The 27,292-nt window shown below is 35.2% G+C and overlaps 1 protein-coding gene across 1 annotated transcript in view; it reads right to left on the bottom strand.

The window, feature by feature from the left end:
* Reck (Reversion-inducing-cysteine-rich protein with kazal motifs) overlaps positions 1-27,292 on the bottom strand; it is a 212,665-nt gene that overhangs the window by 164,170 nt on the left and 21,203 nt on the right. The window contains exon 2 of the mRNA XM_072536786.1: positions 20,109-20,161. Within this exon, the coding sequence (XP_072392887.1) occupies positions 20,109-20,161 (53 nt within the window). The remainder of the gene's footprint in view (positions 1-20,108; positions 20,162-27,292) is intronic.

The following is a 27,292-nucleotide window of genomic DNA, read 5'->3' as shown; positions in this document are numbered from 1 at the left end:
AACAAGAGTTAGCCAAGAGAGGCTGATAGGAAAGATTAAAGACATTTCACTCAAGACAAGTTGAAAAAGAGTAAAATGTGAAGGCCCTTATGATCCGCCAGGTGCGTTTCATAAGCGTATGAGTATTTATTCACTTTGGGTTCCCGCTCATACCTCGGGGTGTTGACTACAGACTGTATGGCTCGTCCAGCATGCCATAGCATGAAGAATAGGGTGCACGCCATTTTTCCAAAGCTGACACCCCACTCCATGGCCTGACTATCCTTTTTTGAGTAGAGAGAGTAGCAACACTGAAATGAAACTGGGCAGGTCACGTGGCTCGAATGACAGATAATAGATGGACAAAGCGGATACTGGAATGGAGACCAAGAGATGATGCCTACCGAAGCAGACTTCGTCCACCAACACGTTGGACTGACGATCTAAAACGTTGTCATAGGAATTGGATGCAAAAGGCACAAGATTGAAATAGATGGAAAATTATGAGGGAGATCTATGTCCAGCAGTGGATAAGCGAAGATTGAATGATGAGATTGTTTTTGATTCATAGTTGATACTTTGTGAAATTCCTAAATATAGAAAACCAATAATCAGCCACTTAGGCTTCGTCGGAATCTGCAACGCCACAAACACCGTCACCATCCAAAAATAAAAAGAAGGCAAAAGATTTAAAAAGAGGTGGTTTCTACCTTCAAGCTATCAAGAAATATATCGCTAAAAATTACAAAGTAGACGCGGAAAAAGTTGCACCGTTCATCACAATGAACGTAATATAATTTAAAAGCTGCAGTTGCTACTGGATCGTAGGTGTAAACAAAGGGAAAAGGAGCGTCAGGATCTTCAAGTTAGTGTCTACCTCATCGTGTTCTGGATCTACAAAGCCTAGTTCAGGAGAAAAATGAAAGCTGGAGAAACAACTAAACTGAAAAAAACTGCCACCGCCGCCAAACGTCCTGTTACCAGCGAAAAAACAAAATCTGTAAAGAAAGTGACTAAGGGTAAAGAAGCAGCATCAAAGACAGAGAAAAAGCCGGCCAGTCGAAGAAGTCAACTCCTAAAACTGCGTCATCTTCATCCCCAGTCTGACTTCCACAGAGGCGGAAGTAAAAACATCAGCCAAATCCAAGAAATCAAATACAGGCAGTCCTACGGAAAAACCAAAGCACCTAAGCCAAAAACCGCCAGGGCTACCGCAAATTCACCAAAAGGCTAGAAAAGCTGCTGCACCTAAGAAAAAATAATTGGACTAATTAATATCTTCGAATTACCACAGTGTTACCACTCTTTAATATATGCTTCTCCGATGAATGTAGACCAACATTTTCCACAGTTCCCACTAATGCCCCTAATAGTTATAACATAAAATGTTGATGTAAACGTTGTCCTTAATAGAAAAAAAAAAGATCCGACAAGATAACAAAAAAATAATAAAATATCAAACACTGTTTTATACATTTTTCCATATTTTGATCTCTCAATTCATTTTCGCTGTTTTATTTAAAACTTTATCGGCACGCTTTATAAAATTTACACGTTTTTGACAAAAGTAACTTGAAAGAGTTGGAGAATTTTCTCTGTTGAAGATAGCTCATCCAACCATACTGAATAATATTGAATTTATATCAGATGCATTTGTTGACTAGTTCAGTAGTCGAAATCTCCTTGACAAATTACATTTTTCGTCCTTCTTCTGGGATGAGTCCAACCAAAATTATACATATAAAATAATGAGACAACAAATTAATTAAAAAATATATAAATATTAAAAAAAATATATCGGTAACGGTTACCGATGCCCATAAACACTAATGTCTTGTAGAAGATGAAATGTCCTAATAACATATTATCTTAATAATAATCTTTCGTCGTAGTCCATTGCTCATTGATTTGCTCATTTTGCAATCTTCAAGCGATGTGTAATAATAATTTCCAATTTATTTTAAATTGTCTACCAGAAATAATGTAAACACAGTGCTGTGTTCTATCAATATTAATGCTACGACTGTTTCTAACGTCAAAAAGAATAATACCTGCTGGCTACGGGAATAAACAAATTGATGCGTCCGTTGAATATAATATTTTCTTGAATATTTTATTAGACACCAGGTGAGAATCTTGACGGGTACGAAGTGATGGAGATTATTTACAAGCTAACTCCACCTCGCGAAATGAATATTTATTATGAAATGATATAGTATAGAGGGTGTCATTGAATACAATGGCTATTACCGTAAATAATGTGGGTAAAGATCAATATAAAATACCAATGAGTTGCTCACGAAATATTTATAAAAGTTAAACAGTAACTTGAAAATATCAGTAAATTAATCTTCTTTAAATGTTGTATTTATATGGGATTCAGGCACAATTGATTGTAATCAAAATTCAATTTGACATTTTACACACTCTACAAAAATTATTATAAATAGAAATGTTATGTTTATTAATTCTCGCTTTGTAGCATCCAGTAGATCACATGTCATAACTCAGTTAAAAAAATATCCGTACGGGGCGCTTACGTCGATGTTTGGTATTAAATCATAACCTTATATTATTCCTCGAATTCAAATATACATTTCAATTCATTTTTGCGGATTTTCAGCCATAGTTTCATAGTGTTTAAAATTTGTGAAATTAGTGAGTTATTTATTCTATAGATCAGAAAAAATGTTCCAAATTGTTCCAGTATATATCTAAGGCAGGGGTTCCCAACTAAATTTTTCCAAGGACCCCTTCATCAAGGTACTATAATTACGAGGACCCCCACTATTTCCTAAAGACCTAAACAAACCTAAAGTTACCTGAAAAGAGCCTAAATATGTGAAAACATAAATCAAACTAATGCTATTTAGGATTTATTTGTGAAAATACAGAGTACCTACACAAGTACATTATTAGTTTTAATTTTCACTCCTCAATTAATGAGATACATTGAATTTAACCTTAGAATCCATTATTTCTGTAATGTTAGGTTCCAAACTTGAAACTTTCACTCTGAAATCCGACTGCATGTCAAGCCGATTCCTATATTTGTTTTTCATGAAGCACATGGAAGAAAATGCTTGCTCACACCGATAGGTTGTTGCAAACGGAAGGATTTTTTTCATGGCCTTGTCTCCAAGTTCTTTGTAATCCTTGCGTGCTGTTGCCCAGAAGTCTGCTATTTTTGCGCCAATAAAAATGTCCTTCATCGTACCACAACTCGACAAATCCACAAGCTTATCTTGTTTTTCTTCTGTGAGGCCTTTGATTTGTTCAATTGCCTGACAGCTGAAAGGATTTCGAATCCAACCATTGTCAGAGTCAGGTTCAGGGAAGTATATCCTAAAAGTCGTGGCTAGGCTGCGAAGGTGCTCGGCTGCGTTGATCTTTATCGGGTTAGGTAAACTCTGCTCTGCAGACTCCAAGAACTGTTTCAAATTAGGAAAGTTAGTGAACGACTCGTTTTCAATCCTTACCGCCCACAGCTGGCACTTTTTTACCATAGCACTGATCTTCTACTTTGAACATGTCTACATTTTTTCCTTGTAAACTTAAGTTTAATACATTCAAGTGTTCAAACACGTCAGCTAAGTAGGCAGTTGAGCAAAGCCAAGAAAAGTCAGTGAGAACATCTGCGTAGGTACCTACTAGGTGTCAAGAAGAAAAACACGAACTTCATCTCTAAGTTCAAAAAATCTTGTCAATATCCTCCCTCGAGAGAGCCACCTTAACAACGATTTGAACTACTTCGTTAAGTATCTTCTGCAAAGGTTCAGACAATCTTTTGGCTACCAAGGCTTCACGATGAATACAACAGTGTGTCCATTTCACCCAAGGAGCTACTGCTTGACACGAGCTTGAAGTCCTGCTTTGTGGCCAGCCATTGATTTTGCTCCATCCGTAGACAAGCTCACACATTTTGTCCATGTGACGTCATGTTTATTGAAAAAATCATTCAATGCAGTAAAAATATCTGCTGCTGCTGTGTGAAGTAGTTCGTATGAAAAAAGAAAATCTTCCAATATCTGGTCCTTCCAGAAAAATCGAACAAAACACAACATTATTGCTTTTTTTGATATGTCGGTGCTTTCGTCCAATTGAAGAGCAAAGATGTCGCTCATGCTAAGTCTGACCAGCAATGTATCTTCAATGTTATTGGCCATATCTGAAATTCGTCTTTGGACAATGTTGTTAGAGAGCGGAACAGTGCTTATTATCTTAACAGCCGCATCACCCAACATTCTCTTGCATAGAATTATTGCTGATGGTAGTATAAGTTCTTCAGCAATTGTATGGTTTTTTCCGCATTTAGCGACACGCTGAGATACCTGATAAGATGCAAGGGTTGCATTTTCATTTACATTTGCACCATAGTGTTTAGTAATGTTTTTACGAGATCTTTTAAGCTCTCCTAGTTTGTTTTTAAAAAAAATCGAATGACTTACTCTTGTACTTTTCGTGTTTTGTCTCAAGATGCTGACGGAGTTTTGCTGGCTTCATACACTCATTCGAAAGGCTTTCATAGCAAATTACACATTGAGGTTTAGGCTGCTGCTCAGGGCCAGTGAACGTGAAACCCATTATCAAGTAATCAGAGTTGTATTTTCTAATTTTTGCAGCACTGATCTTGGTCGAATTAGTTTTAAGAGATGCCGCCCGACGAGTTGAGTTTAAGAGACACTGACAAGTTCGGTGCGAGAGTCATTGACTTTTTAACTTTAACATTGAATGCATTTTCTCCCTCTTCGTCTTTTGGTCTATTCCGTTTTAACGTTCCACATTTTAACCAACGGTCCATAACGTACGCGTAATGTAACTTTCCGTGAAAAACACAGCTTTAAAATGTTGCACAAAATCACACGTTTCAACACGGTCAGGGACTGCACTAGCACTGAACTAACTAACTTACTAACAATAGTCGACTGACATCTCTGAATGCGAATTGGCTGTGTAACTGTAATGCAAACAGACAGCACAGCGACGCATTTTAACGGCATAAAGCCAAAGTAGGGTTCCATCTAGTTCCAGTGTCAGTAGTGGTAAAGAGGGGAGGCCGAATCTGTCTTACACGAAAATATTTTTTTAGGTATATAAACAAAATCTAAAATTTGATATAATTTTAAGTTTGCGCGGGATATGTTAATTATTTTAAAGATTTAGTTTAGAGAGAAAACTTTGTTTTCGCTCTCCAAAAAAAATTTGCAACATGGACTTATATCGTTTTTCTCCATGGCTCCTCATATATTATTTATTTTTATATCTTGCGGACCCCTCAGCCATATCTCGCGGACCCCCAGGGGTCCGCGGACCACCAGTTGGGAACCACTGATCTAAGGACTTATTTTGTGTTCTATTGGACTTGTGAGTATAATACGGCTACTGACAAAACTTTCCACTATAATAAAAAAGTTAACGCGCCATTTGTCCTAGAGCAATTCTCTAAAGAATACTGTGGTGTGGAAATGGATAAACTTGTATTTGTTTTAATAAAATTTTAAGAAATCCAAGTGTATGTTTATTTCACCTTAAACAAAAGACTTATCATGTACGAAATGTTGTGCTTGATTTTTAGTTGATGATGGGCAAATGAAAAGAATTTTGGAATTGAGATTCCGAATACAAGCTTACAAAAACAGAGGTCGACCCTCACGAGATTTACCGATTACATAAAAATAGTGTCTACAAATTCGATTCAGATGGCGTAAAATCCGACTGTGGAAAAGTATGTAAGACACCTTTGTTCAGTGAACGTTGGAGGTTAGATGATGATAATGATTATTCAAATTATGGATTTATAGAAGGTTATTAAAAGTATCCTAAATGGTTAAAATATTAAATTTAAGAGTACTGAGAAGAATGAAAAAAGAATTACTATTAACCTTAAAATCTCTAAAACTACAATATCTTGAATATGTTATCATCATCATCAACAGCTATTCTATCCATCGTCGGATGTAAACCTCCCTTAGGTGTATCCATTCATTTCTGTTTCTTTCTGTTCTGTTTTTTTTGCATCAATTCCAGCCATTCAACTGATCTCATTAGTCCATCTGGTTTAAGGTCTGTCTCTTCTTCTCTTGTTTTCTCTTGGTCTACATTCAATAATTCGCTTTGTCTAATAGCAATCTTTTGGATTGCATTTGGTAACTTCTGTTCGTCTACTTATTTTTTCATTGGACTTGTGATCGCTGAACTTAATGTTGATCATTCTTCGTTCCGTAGCTCTCTGAATCACTTGGAGTTTGTGGACTATGTTGTTGTTAAAAGCCCATGTTTTAGTTCCATATGTCAGTACCGGCAACATGTACTGATCGAAAGTTTTTGCCTTTAAAGTATTTGGTAAGTTTGAATTAAATATTGTTTATAATCTTCTGAATGCAGCCCATGCTAAAGAACATCTTCTATTTAAATCAGCCTTTAAGTTCAGCTCTGTTAGTTCGATTTTGTGTCCTAAGTATATATACGATTTATCCTTTTCTATATTATGGTTGTCTAGAGATATATCTAGAGATTTGTTTGTTAGTTATGTAGTTTTTGCTAGCTTAATTTTTTAGTCCTACACTAGTGGCCAAAATTCTGGAAAATTTTTAAAAATTTTAGTTTTGTTATCAGCATTTCTCTTTTTCACATGACTTATGTTATTTATATTATTTATAACTTTATTACATCGTTTTATGCTTCTACTTAATATTTAACATCTATTTTAAAGGGGAAAATCCTCTTAAAATTTAAAAATAAATAAAACAACAGCCGTTAGCTATTAGTAGATATATTTAAAAAAAAATGGTACCATGATTATTATCAACAAAATTAGTATTTGGTAGGATAACCTTTGTTTTTTAGGACAGACTCAATTCTGCGAGGCATGGAGTTGACGAGACGAGCCAAATCTTCTGGTGTAATAACTCTAAACCAGTTTTGAATAATGGCTTCTATCAGTTCTCTCTTGTTGCTTGGGTTTCGGCGTGATACTAAGACTTTCAGTATTGACCATAAATTTTCTATTGGATTTAGATCGGGACTATTTCCAGGCCAACGCAGAACAGTAACATCATGGTTTCTCAACCATTCCATGGAAGTCATAGCCGTATGACAAGGCGTTCTATCCTGCTGGAAGATGCATTGTTGGGCATCCCCTTCGAACAAATCTCTTATAGTCTGCAGCAGTTTGGCTTGCAGTATCTCTTCCTGATATAAACGTCCAACTCCATTAGTGGTCATGCAAGCCCAAACCATGACAGTCGCAGGATGCTTCATAGTGACCGTAGTACACTGGGGCAAAAGGTCTTCTCCCGGTCGGCGGCGAAAAAACTTCACTCCGTCACTCCCAAAGATCGAGATTTTGGTTTCATCACTCCAAATTACTTTACTCCATTGTTCTTCTGTCCACCCTCTGTGTGCCAAAGCCCAATCAATGCGTTTTTGCCTCTGTTTTTTGTTCAGGAACGGCTTCTTTCTAGGAATTCGTGCTCGCAATCCATTTTCACACAACTTTCTTCTGATAGTGCGGTCCGATATTTGTAATCCAGTTGATTTGACAATACCGTTAATATCTTTTGCGGATCTGCGACGATCTTCTAAAGAAAGCCGGCATATTCTACGCACATCGTAGTGACTAACTTTGGGTTTTCTGCCAGGTTTTTTTGCTGATTTTGTCGTTCCACATTTGCAAACTTTCATTACACCTGATTTTGTGGCGCCACCACCCAATTTGTTTGCTATTTCTTGATAAGTGTAACCTTCTTCTCGAAGGATAATTGCTTTGGCTCTCTTTCCTGGCGACCAGTCAACACGTTTTGGGTTTCTGGTTGCCATTTTCGTTGAATCGACGCTGATGAATTCCTCTCCGACAATTAAACTATATCACCTTAGTAACAACTACCTGATGTCACTCATAAACACTCGAAGCCGCACAAAACTGTACTAAAGGCCACCTAAACCTAACCGCTTCCAGTTGGGTTGTTGACTGACTAGCAAAACCCTGACGCAATGTTGCCATTCACAAATCTCGGATTTTCGGCGTTTCGCTTGGATCTGATTCCATATTTTATTAAATAATAATGTTAATAAAAAAGAGTGAGAAATACATAAAATATTCAGGAATTTAAAACAATAAAATAAAAATGTAATTGTAATGGTAAACTATATAAATCATGATCATGAGACGAGTCTTGCTAAAAAAACGATAATTTTTGTAAAGTTTCCAGAATTTTGGCCACTAGTGTATTTCTTTTGATTTTGGATATGTTATTAGGGGAGATAAATATTACCTTCTACAAGGTAAGCTTTCCTTCTTTTTTTCTTTTTTTTTACAAGGGAAGGTTGTGGAAAAATCAAGAAAAAAAGATGGTTTGCATAAAGTAGGTTTCAGCTTTCATCAACTATTTAGTGCAGCAGTATGTTAAATACAAATCGATACGCTGATGGTCAAATAAATGGAGAAGGCACTTGCAGAAGAAGGACCGTTCACGTTTATTTTTTCTTTGACATTTTCATAATCACGGGGAAATATTTACGTGACAATTATTTATTGTAGCGCTCAATTTAAATGCAAAAATGTTAAATAAATGAAATAAATCTTGTTTCTGTATGAGTGACACTCACATTCAAGTATGATATGATCTAACAAATAAACGTCTTTTCAACATTATTACCCATTGTTTAGAAACCAATAAATAATTAAATAAATATAGAAAAACCTGTCCTACAAGTAACAATTGACTAACGATTTAATTTGTATTATTTTTGAGTGGCCTTTTCAATCTTTACTTATGGTAATGAATGCATTAAATTGTTACTATATTAAAATAATAATCAAAGTTTGTCGGGTACCAACACTTACCGACAATCATAAATAATTGAATAATAGCCACCCACTATCTAATTTTATGTTAAACTAAGCACTAAAAGTCAACGCCACGCCGTGGCTACAAAAGTATACGTGACGGGATGTTCTTGGAACATCTCTCGGAGAATATGGGAAGTTTGCTTCCGTTTCAACAACCAGCACTGCATCTTAATGTTTTTCCTTTTAGGTATGGTCATGATTGTGTCTAGAAATGCATAATCATCATTTAAATCGTTGTCCTCGTTCAATTTGTGTAATACAATGCTATCTTTAACCGCTTCTAAAGGATTTAAGTTTACACATTTTGGAACTTTTTTAATTCTATCTCAGATCTCAGTCGATTTATCACAGTATCTTATTGTTGATTCTTGTCTGCACATTTTTATACTTACAATAATAATTGTTCTTTAGTTTCGTTTAACTTTAAGTTCAGCTATATTCTCACCCCAATTTTGTAGTTTTATGTGAACGGCATTAGCAATCAAATGAAATATTGAAATATTCTATAAATGACACAGTTCAGCTTTAACCAGTGGCGGATACCAGGAGTGGGAATGAGGAATATATATTTGCCGACATAAAACTTAAACCACAGACAGACAAATTCAACCCAATAAACCCGCTAGTAAGAAAATTTAAGGGAACATAATGCCTTCTTCTTCTTTTTCTTCGTCTAGCCATTCACGTCCACATCTGAACATAAGCCTCTTCAAGTCTTCCTTTCCATTGTTTTTTATTGTACGCTACTTGTAGCCATTTTTTCCGGGCAGTCCTTTTCAGATCATCTGTCCATCTCATAGGAGGTCTGCCTCTGGGTCTTTTGTGTTGGTATGGTCTCCAGGTTAAAATTGATCTGTGCCATTTGTTTAGATCGCTCCTAGCTACATGCCCAGCGTATACCCATTTCAACTTTAATGATTTTTGCACCACATCGGTGACTTTGGTTTTCTGTCTTATCCATGTGCTTGTTTTCTTGTCCTTAAGTGATATACCTAGCATTGCTCTTTCCATCGCGTGTTGAGTGACTCTAAGTATATTCATATTCTTTTTTGTGATTGTCCATGTTTGTGCCGCATAAGTTAATATCGGAATAATGCATGCATCAAAAACTTTAGATCTAAGATGTAATTGAATTTGTTGATTTCTGAGTATATAGTTCAGTTTACCGAATGCTGCCCAAGCTAACTTTCTTCTTCTTTTTATTTCTTCAGTTTGAATTTCATTAAGTATTATTTTTTGTCCTAAGTATATATATTCTTCAACTTTTTCTATAACTTTATCGTTTATTATTGTCACGGTGTCTTCGGAGTGCATGACTTTTGTTTTGTTTAAATTCATTTTTAGTCCTATTTTAGAAGATTCGGTATGTAGTTCTAAAAGCATGGTTTGCATTTCTTGTAGGTCAGTGGCTATCAGGATTATGTCATCTGCAAATCGTAGATTACTGAGGTAGCGGCCATTGATGTTTATTCCCTTATATTTCCAATTTAGGTTTTTAAAAACGTCCTCCAAAACTAAGGTGAACAGTTTGGGTGATAAAGTATCTCCCTGTTTGACTCCCCTGTTTAATGGTACAGGGTTCGTGTGTTCATTTTCATTTAGGTAGTATGTAGCTGTAGCTTGGTTCATAGTTTCTTTTATTAAGTTAATATATCTGCTGTCTATTCTACAATTTTGCATTGCGTTTATTACGGCCGTGTGTTCTATGGTATCGAAAGCTTTTTCGTAGTCTACAAATGCTAGGAAAACTGGAAACTTGTATTCGTTACATTTTTCTATTAATATTTTTGTGGTTAACAGGTGATCGGAAGTTGAATAGCCTTTTCTAAAACCTGCCTGTTCATATGGTTGGTATTCGTCTAATTTCCTTGTTAGTCTCGAGTAGTTATGACTTTGGTGAGTATTTTAAACAGGTGTGACAGTAGGCTGATGGGTCTGTAGTTTTCCAATTTTCGACTATCACCTTTCTTGTGTAATAAGATTACTTTAGAGTTGTTCCAGCTCTTAGGGACTTTGCCCTGATGTAAACAACTGTCCACAAGCTTAGTTACAATTGCAATTAGTTCCTTACCTCCTTCTAATATCATATCTGTGGTAATACTATCTTCTCCTGCAGCTTTATTTCTCTTCATGTTTTCCAATGCTGTAGTTACCTCTGAAATTGTTACTTTTGGCATTATTTCTGATCCAACATTTTTTATTAATTTCCGTGCTGGTCTCATCTCATCATCTTGTTGATGTGTTCTGTAAAGTTCTGTGTAAAATTCTTCTATTCGTGTCAGTATGTTTTCTCTAGTTGTAATTTCATTTTCGTCTTTTCCCATTAATGATATCATCTGACGTCGTCCTAGTGTCGGTTTGAGGCATTTCATACTCTTATTTTTTTCAATAGTTGTTGTTATTAATTTTTCGTTTTCTTTTCTTTTTTGTTGTCTGATTCCTTTTCTAATCTGCCTATTAAGTTCTCTATATTCGTCGGTTCCCCTTTTGTTAGATTTATTTAAGATCTTCCTTCTTTTTATTTGTTGTAATATTTCTTTGTCTACATAAACATAATGCCTATAAGTTATTATTTACATCATTGATGTAGTTTGAGTTTTTTAAACTATCTATTTTATTATATCTTTTAGATGGTGTTTCATTAGAAGTCCCCCTCCGGGACCGCCACTGGTTTTAACTACTTACCTTACGGAGGTACGTTATTAAAGATCCAGGAGGTTTCGATTTTAAAAGAAAAAAAATATATATCTATTTATATAAAAGGCTAGGACGACACAGTCACACTGTTTGTCCGGTAGGGTAACTACGCCTCCTAGGAGAGAAATCTGAACTATGAACATCTGACATTTGAATCATATTTTGTTCTTGAACCGATACGTTTAATTAATAATACTAATAATATTAATTGTCAAGAGCAAATGAAAATTACCCACCCAGACCAACTCTATTATCGGTCCCAGTGGGAAATAGGAGTAGAGGCGGACCACGACTGAGATGGAGGGACGGTGTGGAAATAGACCGGGGAAGGTCAAGGCTCAACTAGAGCTGTAGCACCACTGATGATGATGATGAATAATATTAATTAAATATTAATATAATTAATAATACGATTAATTTTTTCGCAAAATAGCCAAAAATATTGGTTGCTAAAAATACTATTTTATTCAACCGTTATAGCCTACAGCAATATTCTATAACCTAGCGAGAGATCAAAATGTCAATTTGATCAAAGACAATTTTTAAGATAAATTATTAATGAAAACATTATTGAATTTTCTGAAGTTCTGAAGAGTCATTAATATACATGTATTATTGTTTTATTCGTTATTCAATTTTTCTTACATAATTTAATTTATTCCTGCCTATTCCTGTTAAAAATATTAAAACATTTGTGTGTTTTCTTCGACAATTAATTAAATGTTGGTGTATTCACCAGCTGGCTTGCAATTCCATTACGCTCCTTGGTGCATGATTTCTGTCCCGGACTCTTTAAGCTCGTCCCAAACATGCTCTATTGGATTTATGTCCGGGCTCAAAGCAGGCCAATTTATTGTAGGTATACAATGTGACTCGTGCGGTACGGCATTGTACATTAAAATAAAGGCACACCAATAAATCCCGTGTATGGAACCACATATTCCTCCTAAACGTCTCTGATGTAACGATCACCCGTTAAATCTGCTCCACGTCCTCCACCAGGTACAAAAATCAACTCGGTTTTATTATCCATGAAAGTGCCTGCCCAAAACTACAAAAACCACCTCCATATGACACAATTTCTCGTATACAACATTGAGCAAATCACTCTCCTGGCCTTTTATAGACTCGACGCTTGTCGTTGCCATGTAGGCAGATCCCACTTTCGTTGGAGAATAATAAATATCTGACTCTATTGATAGTCGATCCAATACAGATGTTTGCGACCAAATTCTAATCGCCTTTGTTTCTGGACGGCAATTAGCTTGGGACCCGTAGCTGCACTTTTTGGTATTAGGTTGGCTATCTTCAGTCTCCTTGAAGGTCAAAACGCTGGTAAGCACACCTTGGACCACTCTAAGCTCTTCTTTGAGATTAGCACCAGTCAATTGTCGATTTTTCAGGGATTTCGATACAAGAAATCGATCATCTCTCTCCGTTGTTATTCGTTTACGGCATCCTCCTTGTCGGCGGACATAATCACCATTATCTTGGTACCGACGATACACTCAGGACACAGCAGATTGTCTTAAATTTAGTCGCTTTGCCATGGCCGTCTGGGTCAGGCCTTCTCTCAATACTGCTGCTGCTAGAGCTGCTTTAACGGATGTGGTATCCATTTGTAACGCAGTTGCGAACTTAAGTTAATGATTGTACACTAAATATTTTTAAACTACTTAGATTAAAACAGAAGACGTATTTTTGCAAAATAATTTTGAGTCGATTATTTTGCACTCAAGTGTAGTTTATGAGATACATTTGTACGTTTATACATTGTTAAAATTATTATTTGTGAGTGCTCCTCGTAGCATTCATAATGTATTGGTTTATTTATTGCTAGTGCATCTTAATTGTGTATTTAGTTTAAGTTTTCGTAAACAGGTTCGTTCCTGTTTATGATTTGGTGCTGATGAAGTAAACGAAATAATTCAGTAATTATATTTGTCACTATTTTCCACATTAACTCTTCAAATATTGACCGCACAAAAAATTTGTAAAAAAGAAATTGTAGGAAATCTCATTTGCAACAATCTCAGTGCAAACCGTTTTTGTCAAAAAGTTGAAAATGGCGGAGAAAATAGCGGAGCAAAAACGGTTCTCGTTTAAATCCAAGATGGCGGTTATGTAATTCAGTTGCAATTTTAGATTTAACCCTCTATGGTACCATGTATATTTAAATACACAAATATTATCTCTGGTCTATATTGCTTTATATCGAGCTTAAAACAAAATTGGTCATTGTATATTCTAAAATACATGTCGCAGCAACTGTATTATGTAGGTTTTCTATAGAAATTCCAAATAACAGCGATAAAAAAAAATGGCAACATCGAGGAGGTTGTCTAATGACGTTGCTAGGAGGACCGCCCACTTCAGTGAATTATTTGTGGGGTTTTACGCAGGTAAAAATAGAAATAAAATTTAGTATTTAGTCTTGTAAAGTCTTTTGAATAGCAAGGTGTGTTTTGTGTTTCAATCTTCGACTCGTGAGAAGAAGTAGTGCATATTTTACAACTGTATATTCAAATATACACTGTGCAATAGTGACTGCATTTTTCGGTATTTTTATTTTGATCATGGATCCAACACGTTTTTATGGCAAACAAAAGGAAACAAATATACTTTTACCAGATATTGACAGCGATCTTGATTATAGCAGCGATGATAGCATAACAGATGAAACTTATCTACCAGATATGTTACAAGGTAAGTTTTTTCCTGCATATTGTAACTTTTTTTAGTAAATTCTTGTTTCTAGATTCATCTAGTAGTGATGATGAAACAGTCGAAGGTGAGCAATTGGGTCAGCAAGCGGATTCTTCTGATGATGAAGACCGACCGCTACCTCTATCAGACCTAACAAATAATCAAATTCCCGTTTGTTCAAATTATGGAAAAAAGAAAATAGTTTTGAAATGGACAAATTCAAAGAATGAGGCAGCTCAAACGCCTCATTGGGGTGCCCACCTACATGATGAAACAGAAGTGAAAACTCCCGTCCAATATTTTTATAAATTAGTTGATAAAGCATTGTTAGATTATATAGTGGAACAATCAAATTTGTATGCTACACAAACAGATATATCTGGAAACTTTTCTATGGATTCAAAAGATCTGGAACAGTTTTTAGGAGCATGTTTCTATATGTCACTAATATCGGTACCAGGTACTAGAAGGTATTGGAGTAATGCTTGTAGAATTTCTCAAGTCGCTGATGTAATGCCGTTACGAAGATTTGAGCAAATAAAAAAAAATTACATTTTGCTGATAATCATCAACTACCATCAAATCCACCAGATCGTTTGTTCAAAATAAGAAACGTGATTAAAATCATAAGGCACAATATGAAGTCCATACCAATAGAGCAACATTTATCTGTCGACGAGCAAATTATTCCCTATAAAGGACGTAGCGGACTAAAGCAATATAATCCCAAAAAGCCAAAGAAATGGGGTTACAAATTATTTTGTCTTGCAGGTGCGAGCGGCATAGTATATGATTTTGAGGTTTATTGTGGAGCTCAGAAGCAATCAGATGATTTACCAGATATAAGTGCCAGCAGTAATGTTGTTATTCGCTTAGCTGAACGCATACCAAAAAACCAAAACTTTTTGCTATTTTATGACAATTGGTTTTGCAGTCCTGGGTTGCAAATAAAATTATCTGAAAATGGCATCCAGAGTTTGGGTACAGTTCGTACAAACAGGGTTCCCGAAAACAAGCTGCCAGCAGATAAAGTGCTAATGAAGCAAGGTCGAGGGAGTTGTGTGGAAAAGGTTGCTGTCCATAACAGCACAACACTCAGAGTAGTGTTGGGCAGTGACATTGCTAAGTACATTTGCCAGTGCTTCTCCTGAAACGACTGTCCAGAGGTACGACTGTAAAAAAAGGAAAGTATAACAATAAAATGCCCCAGTATTATTATTTTATATAATAAATTTATGGGGGGAGTGGATTTGATAGATTCTCTCTTGGCACTTTACCGAACAAAGATTCGGTCCAGAAAATATTATCTTAGAATATTTTTTCATCTAATGGACATGAGCGTCATAATTGCTTGGCTTATGTATAGGCGAGCTAGCGATGACTGTGGAATTCCTAAAAAATAACAGCTGTCTTTATATGACTTCAAGGCAGTTGTTGCTCAGAGTTTATGTTGGGCTAGTAAGTTAGCAAAAAGAGGTCGCCCATCCGGCAGTACACCATCACTGGACAAAAAAAAAATTAAAACTTGTGTCTCCGCAAACGCAGACTGTATTGCTGATAGAATGGACCATTGGCCCCACTATGAAAAAAAAAGGAAGATGTAAGAATAAAAAATGTCAAAAAATAACAAAAGTAAAATGCACTAAATGTAACTGTTTCCTATGTTTTGTTCCAGACAGAAACTTTCCTAGATTTTCATCAATAGTTTTAATATTTTTTATTATTAGTAGATTATTAGTAGATTATTTGTAGATATTGTACCTGCTTTTCTTTATATTATCGTAAGAACCGTCTATGAAAAATCTGTATTGACTAAGGTATAGAATTGCAATTTTTTTTAATAATATATGCACAATGTATATCTGAATATACACTTTTTTTTTCAAAGAAATAAAAACTTTTAAAAATAAATAACTACCTAAAACTAGTCAAAATTACCTTACTTTCCCATATTTACCTTAAAATTTTTTTTGCTGCTGTCTAAAATGGTGTGTGCAATAGAGGGACTACTATTGACTCCACCCTTAAAGGTTAGAACTATAAACTTTAGGTATAGCTCACCATGCAAGGTCAAGTACTATCCCGACTGGGCTGTTAAGACAAAAAATTTTATACGACAGATGCTGTCACCTCTAACTCCACCACGGGTGCAGCGACGGACGCCCACTTTGCTGACAATCGAAAATTATTTAACTGCTACAAATAAAATATATTCGGTATAAAATTCCTACGAAAACACAACCCTTCCTCCCGTATTACATATTGGCTTATGGAGATTTTATTATTTTTCAATCAGTAGGCAATTATTCACCAAACAGTTTATATTTTTTATTGTTTAGAAATAGTTTAATAAACTGGGACACTGTAATTGTTTGGGTTGCTTCTGCTATCTTCCGAAAGCTTTATGTTTTTCTCTAATTGAATATTAAGAAAATGTAATCTAATTATATATTTAAAAATTATGTTACATTGTAAATGATTTTTTTCTGTAAATGTAGCAATACTTAATTAACTACATACTTCCACTAATATTTCCTGCCTCCAACAATAACACAAATAATAAGCATAGAATATAATAGACACTTCAATATTTTGTATAATAATTATTACATTACCAAAACAAGCAAACTATATAGTAGATTTAGTTCTAATTTATTTAGTCACGATTTATACATATAATTTTAATTGTTATATTGAGGTGTGTTGGGTGTTCCTCTGTTGCGTCATTTACATATACAAATTATAGGGCCATTAAACTACTTAGCACACCATAAAATAGGGGAGAGAATAATTGATAGATGGATGTGAAAATAAACTGAAGTAAACCGCAAACAAATCAGGCAAATCAATAACAGGAGCAAATTTGATGATAAACCAGCTAATGTAAAAATATATAAATAAAGGTAACACACATATGGTATCCATTGATCTTTAAAAAGAATATAATAGAATATCTTGAGAGATTCTGTGGTAGATACTGAATAAGAAAGAAGTTTTCGGTGAGAATATTGTGGAGAAGAAAGTGATAAATATCGTGTGGGCTAAGTCCTAAGAGCGTATATATTCTTATTAAGGCTGAATCAGATAAAAGGAAAACTTAAAAGTGTCATCCCTAGGTGTTAATGTAGACCGATGATTAGAGAGAAAAAACTGAAATAGTAAGGAAAAAGTTTTTATCAAAAATTAAAACAAACAAAAAAATAGTATAACTTACGCTTTGTCCTGCTTTCACTAAACACTCAATCAACTGAAACTTAATTACTTTTTACCGGCATATTACACCTCAGATCTCTGAAGACCAATTAGAAGATTATATCGAGGTTAAGATCTAATTCTTCGTTCTTCATTGCATACTATTACCAAACTACACTAATGCCAAAGATACTTTTGATCTCTAAAGATGTTTTCCAACACTGAAATATCCACCATACCGGCTGAAAGCCGGTATTGCTTGTCTCCTTCAATTCAAACTGATCTTCAATTCTTAAGATCTCAACTAGGAGTGAATTAGTTTCTTAGGCATGTATGATTTTTCGCCGGTAAAACAAAATTCATCACCCTGATGACGACTTCTATTTAACAAGCGATGAGTTGAGCCTAAACGAATCTGGCAGGAAACATTGGCCAAATGCTTACAACTACGATTTTTAGCGACAGTGCAAAGAAATGATTCAATTTTGTTTATTCCAATCGACGCTTTTAAGACGCAGTTATACAATAATAAGAAAATATCAAACTGGTTTCTGGGCAGAAAAGTCAACAATAGTTCAAATATAAGAGCATACAACTCCTTGCATAAGCAGATGACATAGATATAATAGGAAGAACCGATTCTGCAGATAAAGAAGATTTCTCACAGCTAAAGGGAGCTTCAAAAACTTTGAAACTTGTAATAAACATCCAAAAAATAAAAATATACTGCAGCAACTCCCCAAAGACTGATGCAGAACTCAATTATAAGTAAATACACCATCGAAGTTGTTCAAGAATTTGTGTATCTTGGCTCGATTGTCTATGGAACCAGAGTTTTAACCTTGTTTAAGATTTACGCTTCTTCAAGGAAGGGGTACTCCCTTTTTTTGTGGAGTACTGGTGGTGTGACAAAACGTGATGAATGACGTTTTGTGTGGAGAAGTAGTGGACTACTAAGGAGCTGGGGTTTAGAAGGTGACGTGTTTGTGTGGACAATAATTAAGAAGCGCACAAGAGGAATTTAGGTGATCCGTGCCAAACATGTCGAAGGAGGTACTTCAGGGGTTACCAGCCATACAATAGGAACGGCTCTTAATCAGCATTTTTGTCGTGCAGTTGTTAGCTGCGATATTTAATACTGATCAGGAAGTTCGTGTCCAGTGTTATGTAGAAGTTTAGCTGTAGGGAACGGAACTTTTCTTTGTGGAAACCTGGTGAGTATTTGCCCTCGGCGATTGCAAGGTGTCTTTAATACTTGTTTGGCTCGATTGTTCGAGCCTGCGATGGTTCGAAGGACATACCTCTTGCTGAGGAATAGGATTCTGTCCTTAACAGGTGTTATATTTGCCAATATGTATATGTTGGCTGATGGATAGTGACCCTCATGCAGGATCTAAGGATTTTTCTTTCAGTAGTCATGATTGTTTATAAAAAAATGTTATGAATAATCAAATAAAATGACGAATCCCCCATTTCCAACAGATTTTACTCTAATCTATCAAAATAACTAAAAGGTTAATGGAAGAAAAGCTCATCATCACCAAGGGCTGCATAACTATCTTCTTCTTCTCATTGCGCCGTCTCCTTTCGAAGGTTGGCGATCCAAATGGCAATTGTAGTTTTGGAAACTTCTGCGCGAAAGATCTCTGCGGATGAGCGGTCGAACCATCTCCTCAGGTCTTTCAGCCACGAGTTGTCGGGGTCTTCCTACTGATCTTTTGCCCTGTACTTTTCTTTTCAGTATAACTTGAAGTAATTCGTATCTTTCGCCTCTCAATACATGACCCAAGTATTGCATTTTCCTCTCTTTGATTATTCTTAGTAATTCTTTTTTTTCACACATGCGACGAAGTACCTCAACATTAGTAACTCTTTGTACCCATGGAATCCTCAACATTCGTCTGTATATGTACATCTCAAAGACAGAAAAAACGTAACATCTGATCATTCGGATTCTAAGCTGTAGACTAAGGTCTGATCTTGTAAAAAATGTTTTCATGCTCATGAATGTTTTCCTTGCTTGTTCGATTCTTGATAGGATTTCTTTTTTTGGATTACACTGACTATTGATATTTGTTCCCAAATATTTTATGGAATTTACCTGTTCTATTATTTGACCCTTGGCATAACTATAAAGAAGGGGAAAAACTATTCTAATGTGACCAATAGTGCCCTTAAGTTGTAAGAGTAGAAGTGTGATGAGAAATTTATTAACAATTATTAACAGTAAATTTTTATTTTAAGCCGTTTTGTTTAATCCTTCAATCGATTTTTTTTTGGGATTTGTTTCAAACTTAGGCAATCTTAGCTTTCACTCTCGTATAAGCGGAAATAAAGATATACCATAAATACTATATCTTCTGTTTCATATTTCTTCTCAGTTGTTTGACCATTTTGCAGACGATTTTAATACAAGAGAAATGCTAATATGAAAGTACGTGGTAAACCAGCCAGTCATTACAAGAATGACAATTGCATAATCAATATAATTTCGGTTTTATTGATTTTGATGTGAGTAATACATCAAATACTCTATTATTTCAATTAAATGATAATTATTTCTATTTTAATAACAATATCCATTAATTATCAAATAAAAACTTCATAACTAAGCTATTTAGATATCCGCCTAAAAAACGTTGAACAAATTATATTTGTCAGTTAAAGATAGTGATTATCTTACCTTTTCGCATATACTCCGACACGATCCAGTTGCATGAGAACAGCACATTAAATCTGAAAGTTAAAAACAAAATCGTTATTCATTCGATTAAAAAATGTAATTCTGTCAATATAATTCAACTTGTGAGAAGTTTATTTGTTAGTCAACGAAAAACAGGATACGAAAACAACAAATTAAACTTTTTACCACGCTATTTTGACTTTTTATATTACACAATCTTATACTACAAGAACAGAGCTGCCTTGCAAGTTTGTAAAAATCTTACGTGGCCAGCTTAATCATTTTAACTGATTGCCATTGTATTTAGGAGAGCGCCCACACGCAACTGTTTTAAAACTACGGTCTGAAACCAATTGCACTCGCAACTATTTTGTTAGCGTCGCGTCAGTAGTATAAATGCACGAGGATTCGCCCACTCTATACATGGAAACTCTATACTCTTCTTCAAGTGCCATCTCCGCGGCGGAGGTCGGCAATCATCATAGCTATTCGGACTTTTGAGACGGCTGCTCTGAAAAATTCATTTGATGTACATCCGTACCACTCTCTCAGGTTGCGCAGCCATGACATTCTACGCCTCCCTATGCTTCTCTTTCCTTGGATCTTTCCCTGCATAATCAGTTGAAGCAAGGTGTATTTCTCTCCACGTGTAATATACTCTAGGAGACTCTATACATGGAAATCTCAGGCAGACAACCAACATAACGTCATCAGAAACCAAATTGACTACCTTCTCATCTGCAAACGATACCGAAATTCCATAAAATCAGTAAAATCATACCTCGGAGCTGATGTGAGATCAGATCACAACCAAGTTGTAGGAAGATTTAAAATTAATCTAAAAAAGCTTGTGGCTAAAACTAAAGTAGAGAGGATACAAGTATCCCGTTTGAGAGATCCAACAACAAAAGAGCAAGTCACACTAAAAATTAAAGAAGAGCTCACCAAAATAGAAATTATTCCTACTGAAGATGCGAACAGGAAATGGCATATGGTAAAAGATGCTCTTATACGCACATGTGAGACAACACTAACACCTAAGCTGATCAAGAACAAAAATGAATGGATGACCGATGACATTCTGGATCTCATGGAAGCAAGGAGATCCTATAAAACCAAAGACAAAAACATGTATAATATTATACACACAGAAATAAGGAGAAAGATCAGAGATGCAAAGGAAAGATGGTATAGTGACAGATGCGAAGATATTGAACAGTTGGTAGAGAAACATGATAACTTAAACCTTCATAAAAAAATTAGGGAAATAACAGGCACTAATATTAAGAAAAAATGAAACACACTGCTGGATAAAAACGGCAAAATAATTATAGACGTCGGTGAAAGGCTTAAAAGATGGCAGGAATATATTCAAGAGCTATTTAAGGACGAACGGACTGAGATAGTATTAGGGCAGGAAAAGTTCGACAACGGCCCAGACATAACAGAAGATGAGGTATTAGAGGCGATAAAGCGAACAAAGAACAACAAGGCAACAGATCCTGACGAAATACCTGTAGACATAATACGGTTAATAGAAGAACAGTAAATTGGAATATTGGTCGACGTATTCAATACAATATACAGTACAAGAATCATTCCCAGAGACTGGCTGATGTCAACATTCATAACACTACCAAAAAAACCAAATGCAAAAGAATGCCAAGACCACCGGATAATAAGTTGTAATATAGTTAAGTAATGAGTCATACGCTCAAAATATTTTTAAAAATTATACACCGGAGAATACACAACAAACTTGAGCAGGACATAAGTGACACACAATTTGGATTTAGAAATGCACTGGGAACGAGGGAAGCCCTGTTCGCTGTGAATGTACTTGTGCAAAGTTGCATGGATGTTAATCAGCCAGTATATATGTGGTTCTTGGATTACAACAAAGCCTTCGATAAGGTCAGACATAACCGTCTTATCAAATTACTTGAAAATAAAAACTTAGATATAAGAGACATCAGGATCATTAGCGCTATCTATTATCATCAGATCGCTGTGGTAAAAGAGAACAACGTCTTTTCAAATGAAATACAGATTGAGAGGGGCGTCAGGCAGGGCTGTGTCCTGTCTCCTACTTTGTTCAATTTGTATTCAGAGGAAATAATCCAGGAAGCACTAGAAGAACTAACTATGGGAATAAAAGTAAATAGCCGACCAATCAATAATATACGGTTTGCCGACGACACTATTTTTTTAGAGGAATGTCTTGAGGATTTACAACAAATAGTTGACAGAGTGGCAGAAGTCAGTGAAGAAAACGGGCTGTCCCTAAACACAAAAAAGACACAATTTATGGTAATTACAAAAGCCCAACAGCGCCAAGAAAACATAACAATACATGGAGAACAAATTAAAAAACTTACGACATCTTAACGAAGTGTATGTGTACAAAGGTGGTACATTAATGGTATGGGGCGGAATCATAATTGACGGAAGAACTGACTTCATTTTCCCACGTGGCTTTCTCAGAAGTCAGCAATATTTGGACACTATTCTTGAACCTGTTGTGCGCCCGTTTGCTGCTGCTGTTGGAGAAAATTTTTACTTTATGCATGATAACGCTCGACCACATGTTGCGCATATTGTAACAAACTGGTTGGATAACGAGGGTATTGATGTATTGCCGTGGCCAGCACAGTCACCGGACTTGAATCCCATTGAGTATGTATGGGACATGCTCCAACGAAGAATTACTCCACATATGCGCAATATCTACAATGAGTTTCAATTAAAAGAGCTTCTGAGAGAACAATGGACACAACTACCTCAAGCAGACATTAACAATGTGATTCGAAGCATGAACAGTAGATGTAGAGCTGTGATAAACCAACGTGATGGCCATACTTTATTTTAAGTTTATATTTCGTATTTTTGACATTTTATGGTGGTATGTGAAACATGGGTGATCTGCAATATATTTTTTTTGCTCCAATTTTTTGTTTCTTTTTGCAATTTATGGTGGTTTTTGACATATTAAACAACAATTTAAACTACAAATTTTGTGCGACAAACTACTTTTTTTAAGTTGATTACAGATAAACAAAATACGTCTATTTATAAAAATATCCCTAGACTTTTGCGTTGTGTGTATTTAGATAACTAAGATGTCAGATATACACAACTTTTGAAATAATTTAAACGTTCTGTGTTCTGCTCAATATAATGTTATTACCATCAGGTTTTACACACTCTGTAAAATATATTTTACAACGGTTACTTGCATAAAAACTTCTTTCAATCCAGTCCAATAAATTTTATTAAATAAAACATACGTGTTGGCATACTTAATAATTTCCCTGTCAAATGGTATTTTGCATATATTCTGCTGTTCTGAAGGTTATATCCACATAACAAGTTGTTACGTTCGCCCTGCAGCTTATTTATATTTATAATGAGCTGCCAATCATATTATTAGCTTTTCATTGTACGTCTGGTCTTGTTTTAGTGTTGTGTCTGAACGATACTATTTATATGTTTGTATGAAATATTTTGGAATCATAATGTATTGTTTATTAACTATACTCACTGTATTTTAATTTGTGCTTAAATCATACAGTTTCTAGGCAATTGACTTCTTTTTTTTTTAATCATACCTACTTAATTTAAGAAGATTCTCTTCTAGCTTGCTAGAAAGCTACTGCATTCATATATTACACCTTATATTAAATCTGAAATCTTTCTTTCAGTACAGCGTTAATATAGACATTTAAAAAGAAACGCGTGGTACGTAATCCTGGTGGACCTCTCTTTATATTTTGATGCTTCCTGTTATCAAATCGTACTTTTGCAGTTTTAGTTCCAAAATGGATGAGAAATAATTTTTATCTCTCGACTTTTGACTTGTTTGCTCTTATCTTCAATATATCTGCAGTTTTGCTTATATCCGTTCAACCCTTGTTGTACCACCCATTAAAGCTTCTCTTATATCCGTAACTTTTTTAAATTTGAAATCTCAAAAAAATCTGATCAGATGAGAATGAAGACAAATCACAGAAAGCACCTGGTGCAGAAAAAATCACTAACAAGGCTCTGAAGTATATTCCTTCGAAAGCAATTGTAGATTTAACAAACATAAAAAACGTAATACTAAGATACATGCTCTTCCCAAATCGATGGAAGGAAACCCATGTAATCACGTACTTCCAGCAGTCAGCAAAATAGTAAAGCGAGTGATCCAAACCAGACTCCAATCAAGAGACAAACAGGTTAGAATGAATCTTAAAATAACAATTCGAATTCACAACTTGGATGTAAGCAAAGCCTTCAACCAGTGTCGCATGAAAGAATGACATAAAAAATGAGAGTTTTTTTACACAGATTGATCAAAACAAAACTTATCTCCACGTATGTACTTAAGCGACTGGAAGTTCAGGGTCCAGATAGGACGAGTTCTATCTGAACATGTTTTTTTCTCGGAGGGTGAATATTTTTAAAAAACCGTAGCAGGTTAACCCACCCCTGGGGATGACTGGCTTGGCGTAGCACAAAATCTATGTGACTTTCCCTTCCTAGCTACTAAAGGTAACATACTGATCAGCCGTCTTCATGAAGAACGTAATAATTTATGTCAAAAACAGAAAGATAATAATAAAAAACTGTCATACTTATTAGTCCATTGCCTATTTTTTTTTTTAATTAAAAATTGTTGATATAACATTTGTCAACAATGACATTAAAGTAAAGGTGTTATAATCATTATATGTTCTAATGTTCCACGTTTTAATGTCATTATGTTAACAAAGAATCGACGTATACGAAAGGGTGACTGGAATATATATATATATATATATATATATATATATATATATATATATATATATATATATATATATATATATATATATATATATATACCGGTATTTAGGCGCCACGCCCTTCCGGTAGGGATCTATGGAGGAGTATCGCCGAGCCGCAAGCCCTTATCTCTTGCCGTACTGCTCCCCCATAGGCCGATCAGACACCAGCATATTCTAGTCTAAGCCGCAGATTCATCTAGAATTTTAAACTGCGGTGTACTTTTCTGTACACCGAGCTGGGGCTCGAACCCACATCCACTGAACCATTCGACAGTGAAGAGAATGAGTGAATTTTATTATTGTAGTTAATGAACTAAGTCTAAGAAACTAATTGATATAATTATAGTTCCAGTAAAAGGTGGAAAACCTATTCGTGGTCATGATAAAATGGAAGAAAGCAATGGAAAAGGATTGTTTCTTGAAATTGTACAATTTATTAAAAAATATGACTTTTCATTTAAGGCATACTTGGAATCGCTCCTGAAAAACTGCACTTATCTTAACAACTACATTCAAAATGATATTTTACATTCTGTCAAAAATGTAAGAGATATTAAGAAGGTAGTGAAATTTGAATGACACAGCTTTCTGTGATTGCAGACGGTGAAACTTCTGATGTTACTCGCCACGAGCAGATTGCTATTGTTTTTAGATATATCCTTAAGGATAGTACTCTTTCAGTTGTAAGGTTAGTAACATTGAAACGTTTCAATTTACTTGATTCAAAAAGCATTTTTGAAACAATAAATTTTACTTTTCATGATATGTTGAAGCTGTATGCTTTTACGGAGCTTCAGCGATGGCAGGAGACCTTACTGGTGTACAGAAAAGATGCAAAGATATAAATATTAAAATTTTGTATATTCATTGCTATGCTGATTATCGTAATTTAGCATCGGTAGCTGCTTGCGCTAATCATTTTTTGGTGTAACACAATTGTTGGTTTATTCGTATATTGGAGGCAGTCAAAGATCAGCTTGAAGCAATTATAGAAACCATTGAAGAAACAATTGATGATGCAACTGTTGCAAAAGCTAGAGCTAACGGTAAAGAGATATTAAATTAAATAAAATCCTTTGATTTTATTGTGCTTGGAAATAATTTGCAAATTACTTTAATTATCAGAGATGGGTATTTGTTAAGCTATAGAAGAAGTTTCAAATTTATCCCTTGCTTTGGAAGAATTAAGGATCAAACCAACTGTATTTGATAATATTTATCCCAAATTAAAAGACACTTGCGTTAAGCTTCAAATTGACATTCCTACTACGAGAAATCGTAAAGTTTTTACTAGATTAGATAATATTGCTGTAAATGCTTGTACTTCTTTCTTTCTTCTTGGGATGCCTGTTTCGTTGGCCATCATTCTGGCTATGACGACTTTGTTGGTTGCTATACGGAATGGCTGTGTTGAGATCTTTCTATACCATGCTCTCTAGCAAGCCAGGATATTCTTCTTCGTTCTGGGGCCCTTTTTCCTTTAATTTTACCTTGCAAAATGCATTGGAGTAGCTCATATCTGCCTTGATTTCTCATTATATGTCCCAAGTACTGCAGCTTTCGGCCCTTCACGATATTGACCAAATCCGCGGTTGTGTTCATCCTCCGTAGTACTTCTTCATTGGTGACTTTGTCTATCCATGGTATCTTCAGGATCATTCTGTATAATCATAGCTCAAAAGCCTGAAGTTTGATAGATTTTTCGCCTTCAATGTCCACCTTTCTATTGCAAAAACACTGAGTACACGTAACATTTAAAGAGCCTTATTTTTGTTTCTAGGGTGAGGTCATGGCTCTTGAACACAGAGCTCATGGTCAAGAATGCACTTTTTGCCTTTCCGATGCGACATTTAATCTCTTAGGTATTGTCCTATGACTCATTGATTATAGTTCGCAAAGTTGTACTGTGAGATATGTTCAATTCTCATTTGCTTCACAGACAGATTTGCTTCAGTAATGTTTTCCTTGCTGATGATCATTAGCTTGGTTTTGCTGGTGTTTATATCCAGTCTATATGTTCTACTGATTTCCGTTATTTTGTTTAAGTTTTGCAGCACTTCTATGGTATTGGAAAACACTATTGTATCATCTACATGCCGCAGGTTATTGAGCTTGATCCATTTATTAAGATGCCTTTATCAATATCTTTTAGAACCTCTCCAATAATGTGCTCCAAGTACAGATTGAATATCAGGGGTAACATTATTCACCCCTGTCTCACTCCCCTTAAGATTTTGACCTGATCTGTATCTTCTTCTTCAAGTGCCCTCTTCGCTACGGAGTTTGGCAATCATCATTGTTATTCGTATTTTTGAAGCTGTTGCTCTAAATAATTGGTTAAATGTGCACTGGAACTAGTCTATTTAATTGCGC

This window comes from Diabrotica undecimpunctata, chromosome 7 (genome assembly GCF_040954645.1).
Source record: "Diabrotica undecimpunctata isolate CICGRU chromosome 7, icDiaUnde3, whole genome shotgun sequence".
Classification (NCBI taxonomy): Eukaryota; Metazoa; Arthropoda; class Insecta; order Coleoptera; family Chrysomelidae; genus Diabrotica; species Diabrotica undecimpunctata.
This window is presented reverse-complemented; position numbering and strand designations above follow the sequence as displayed.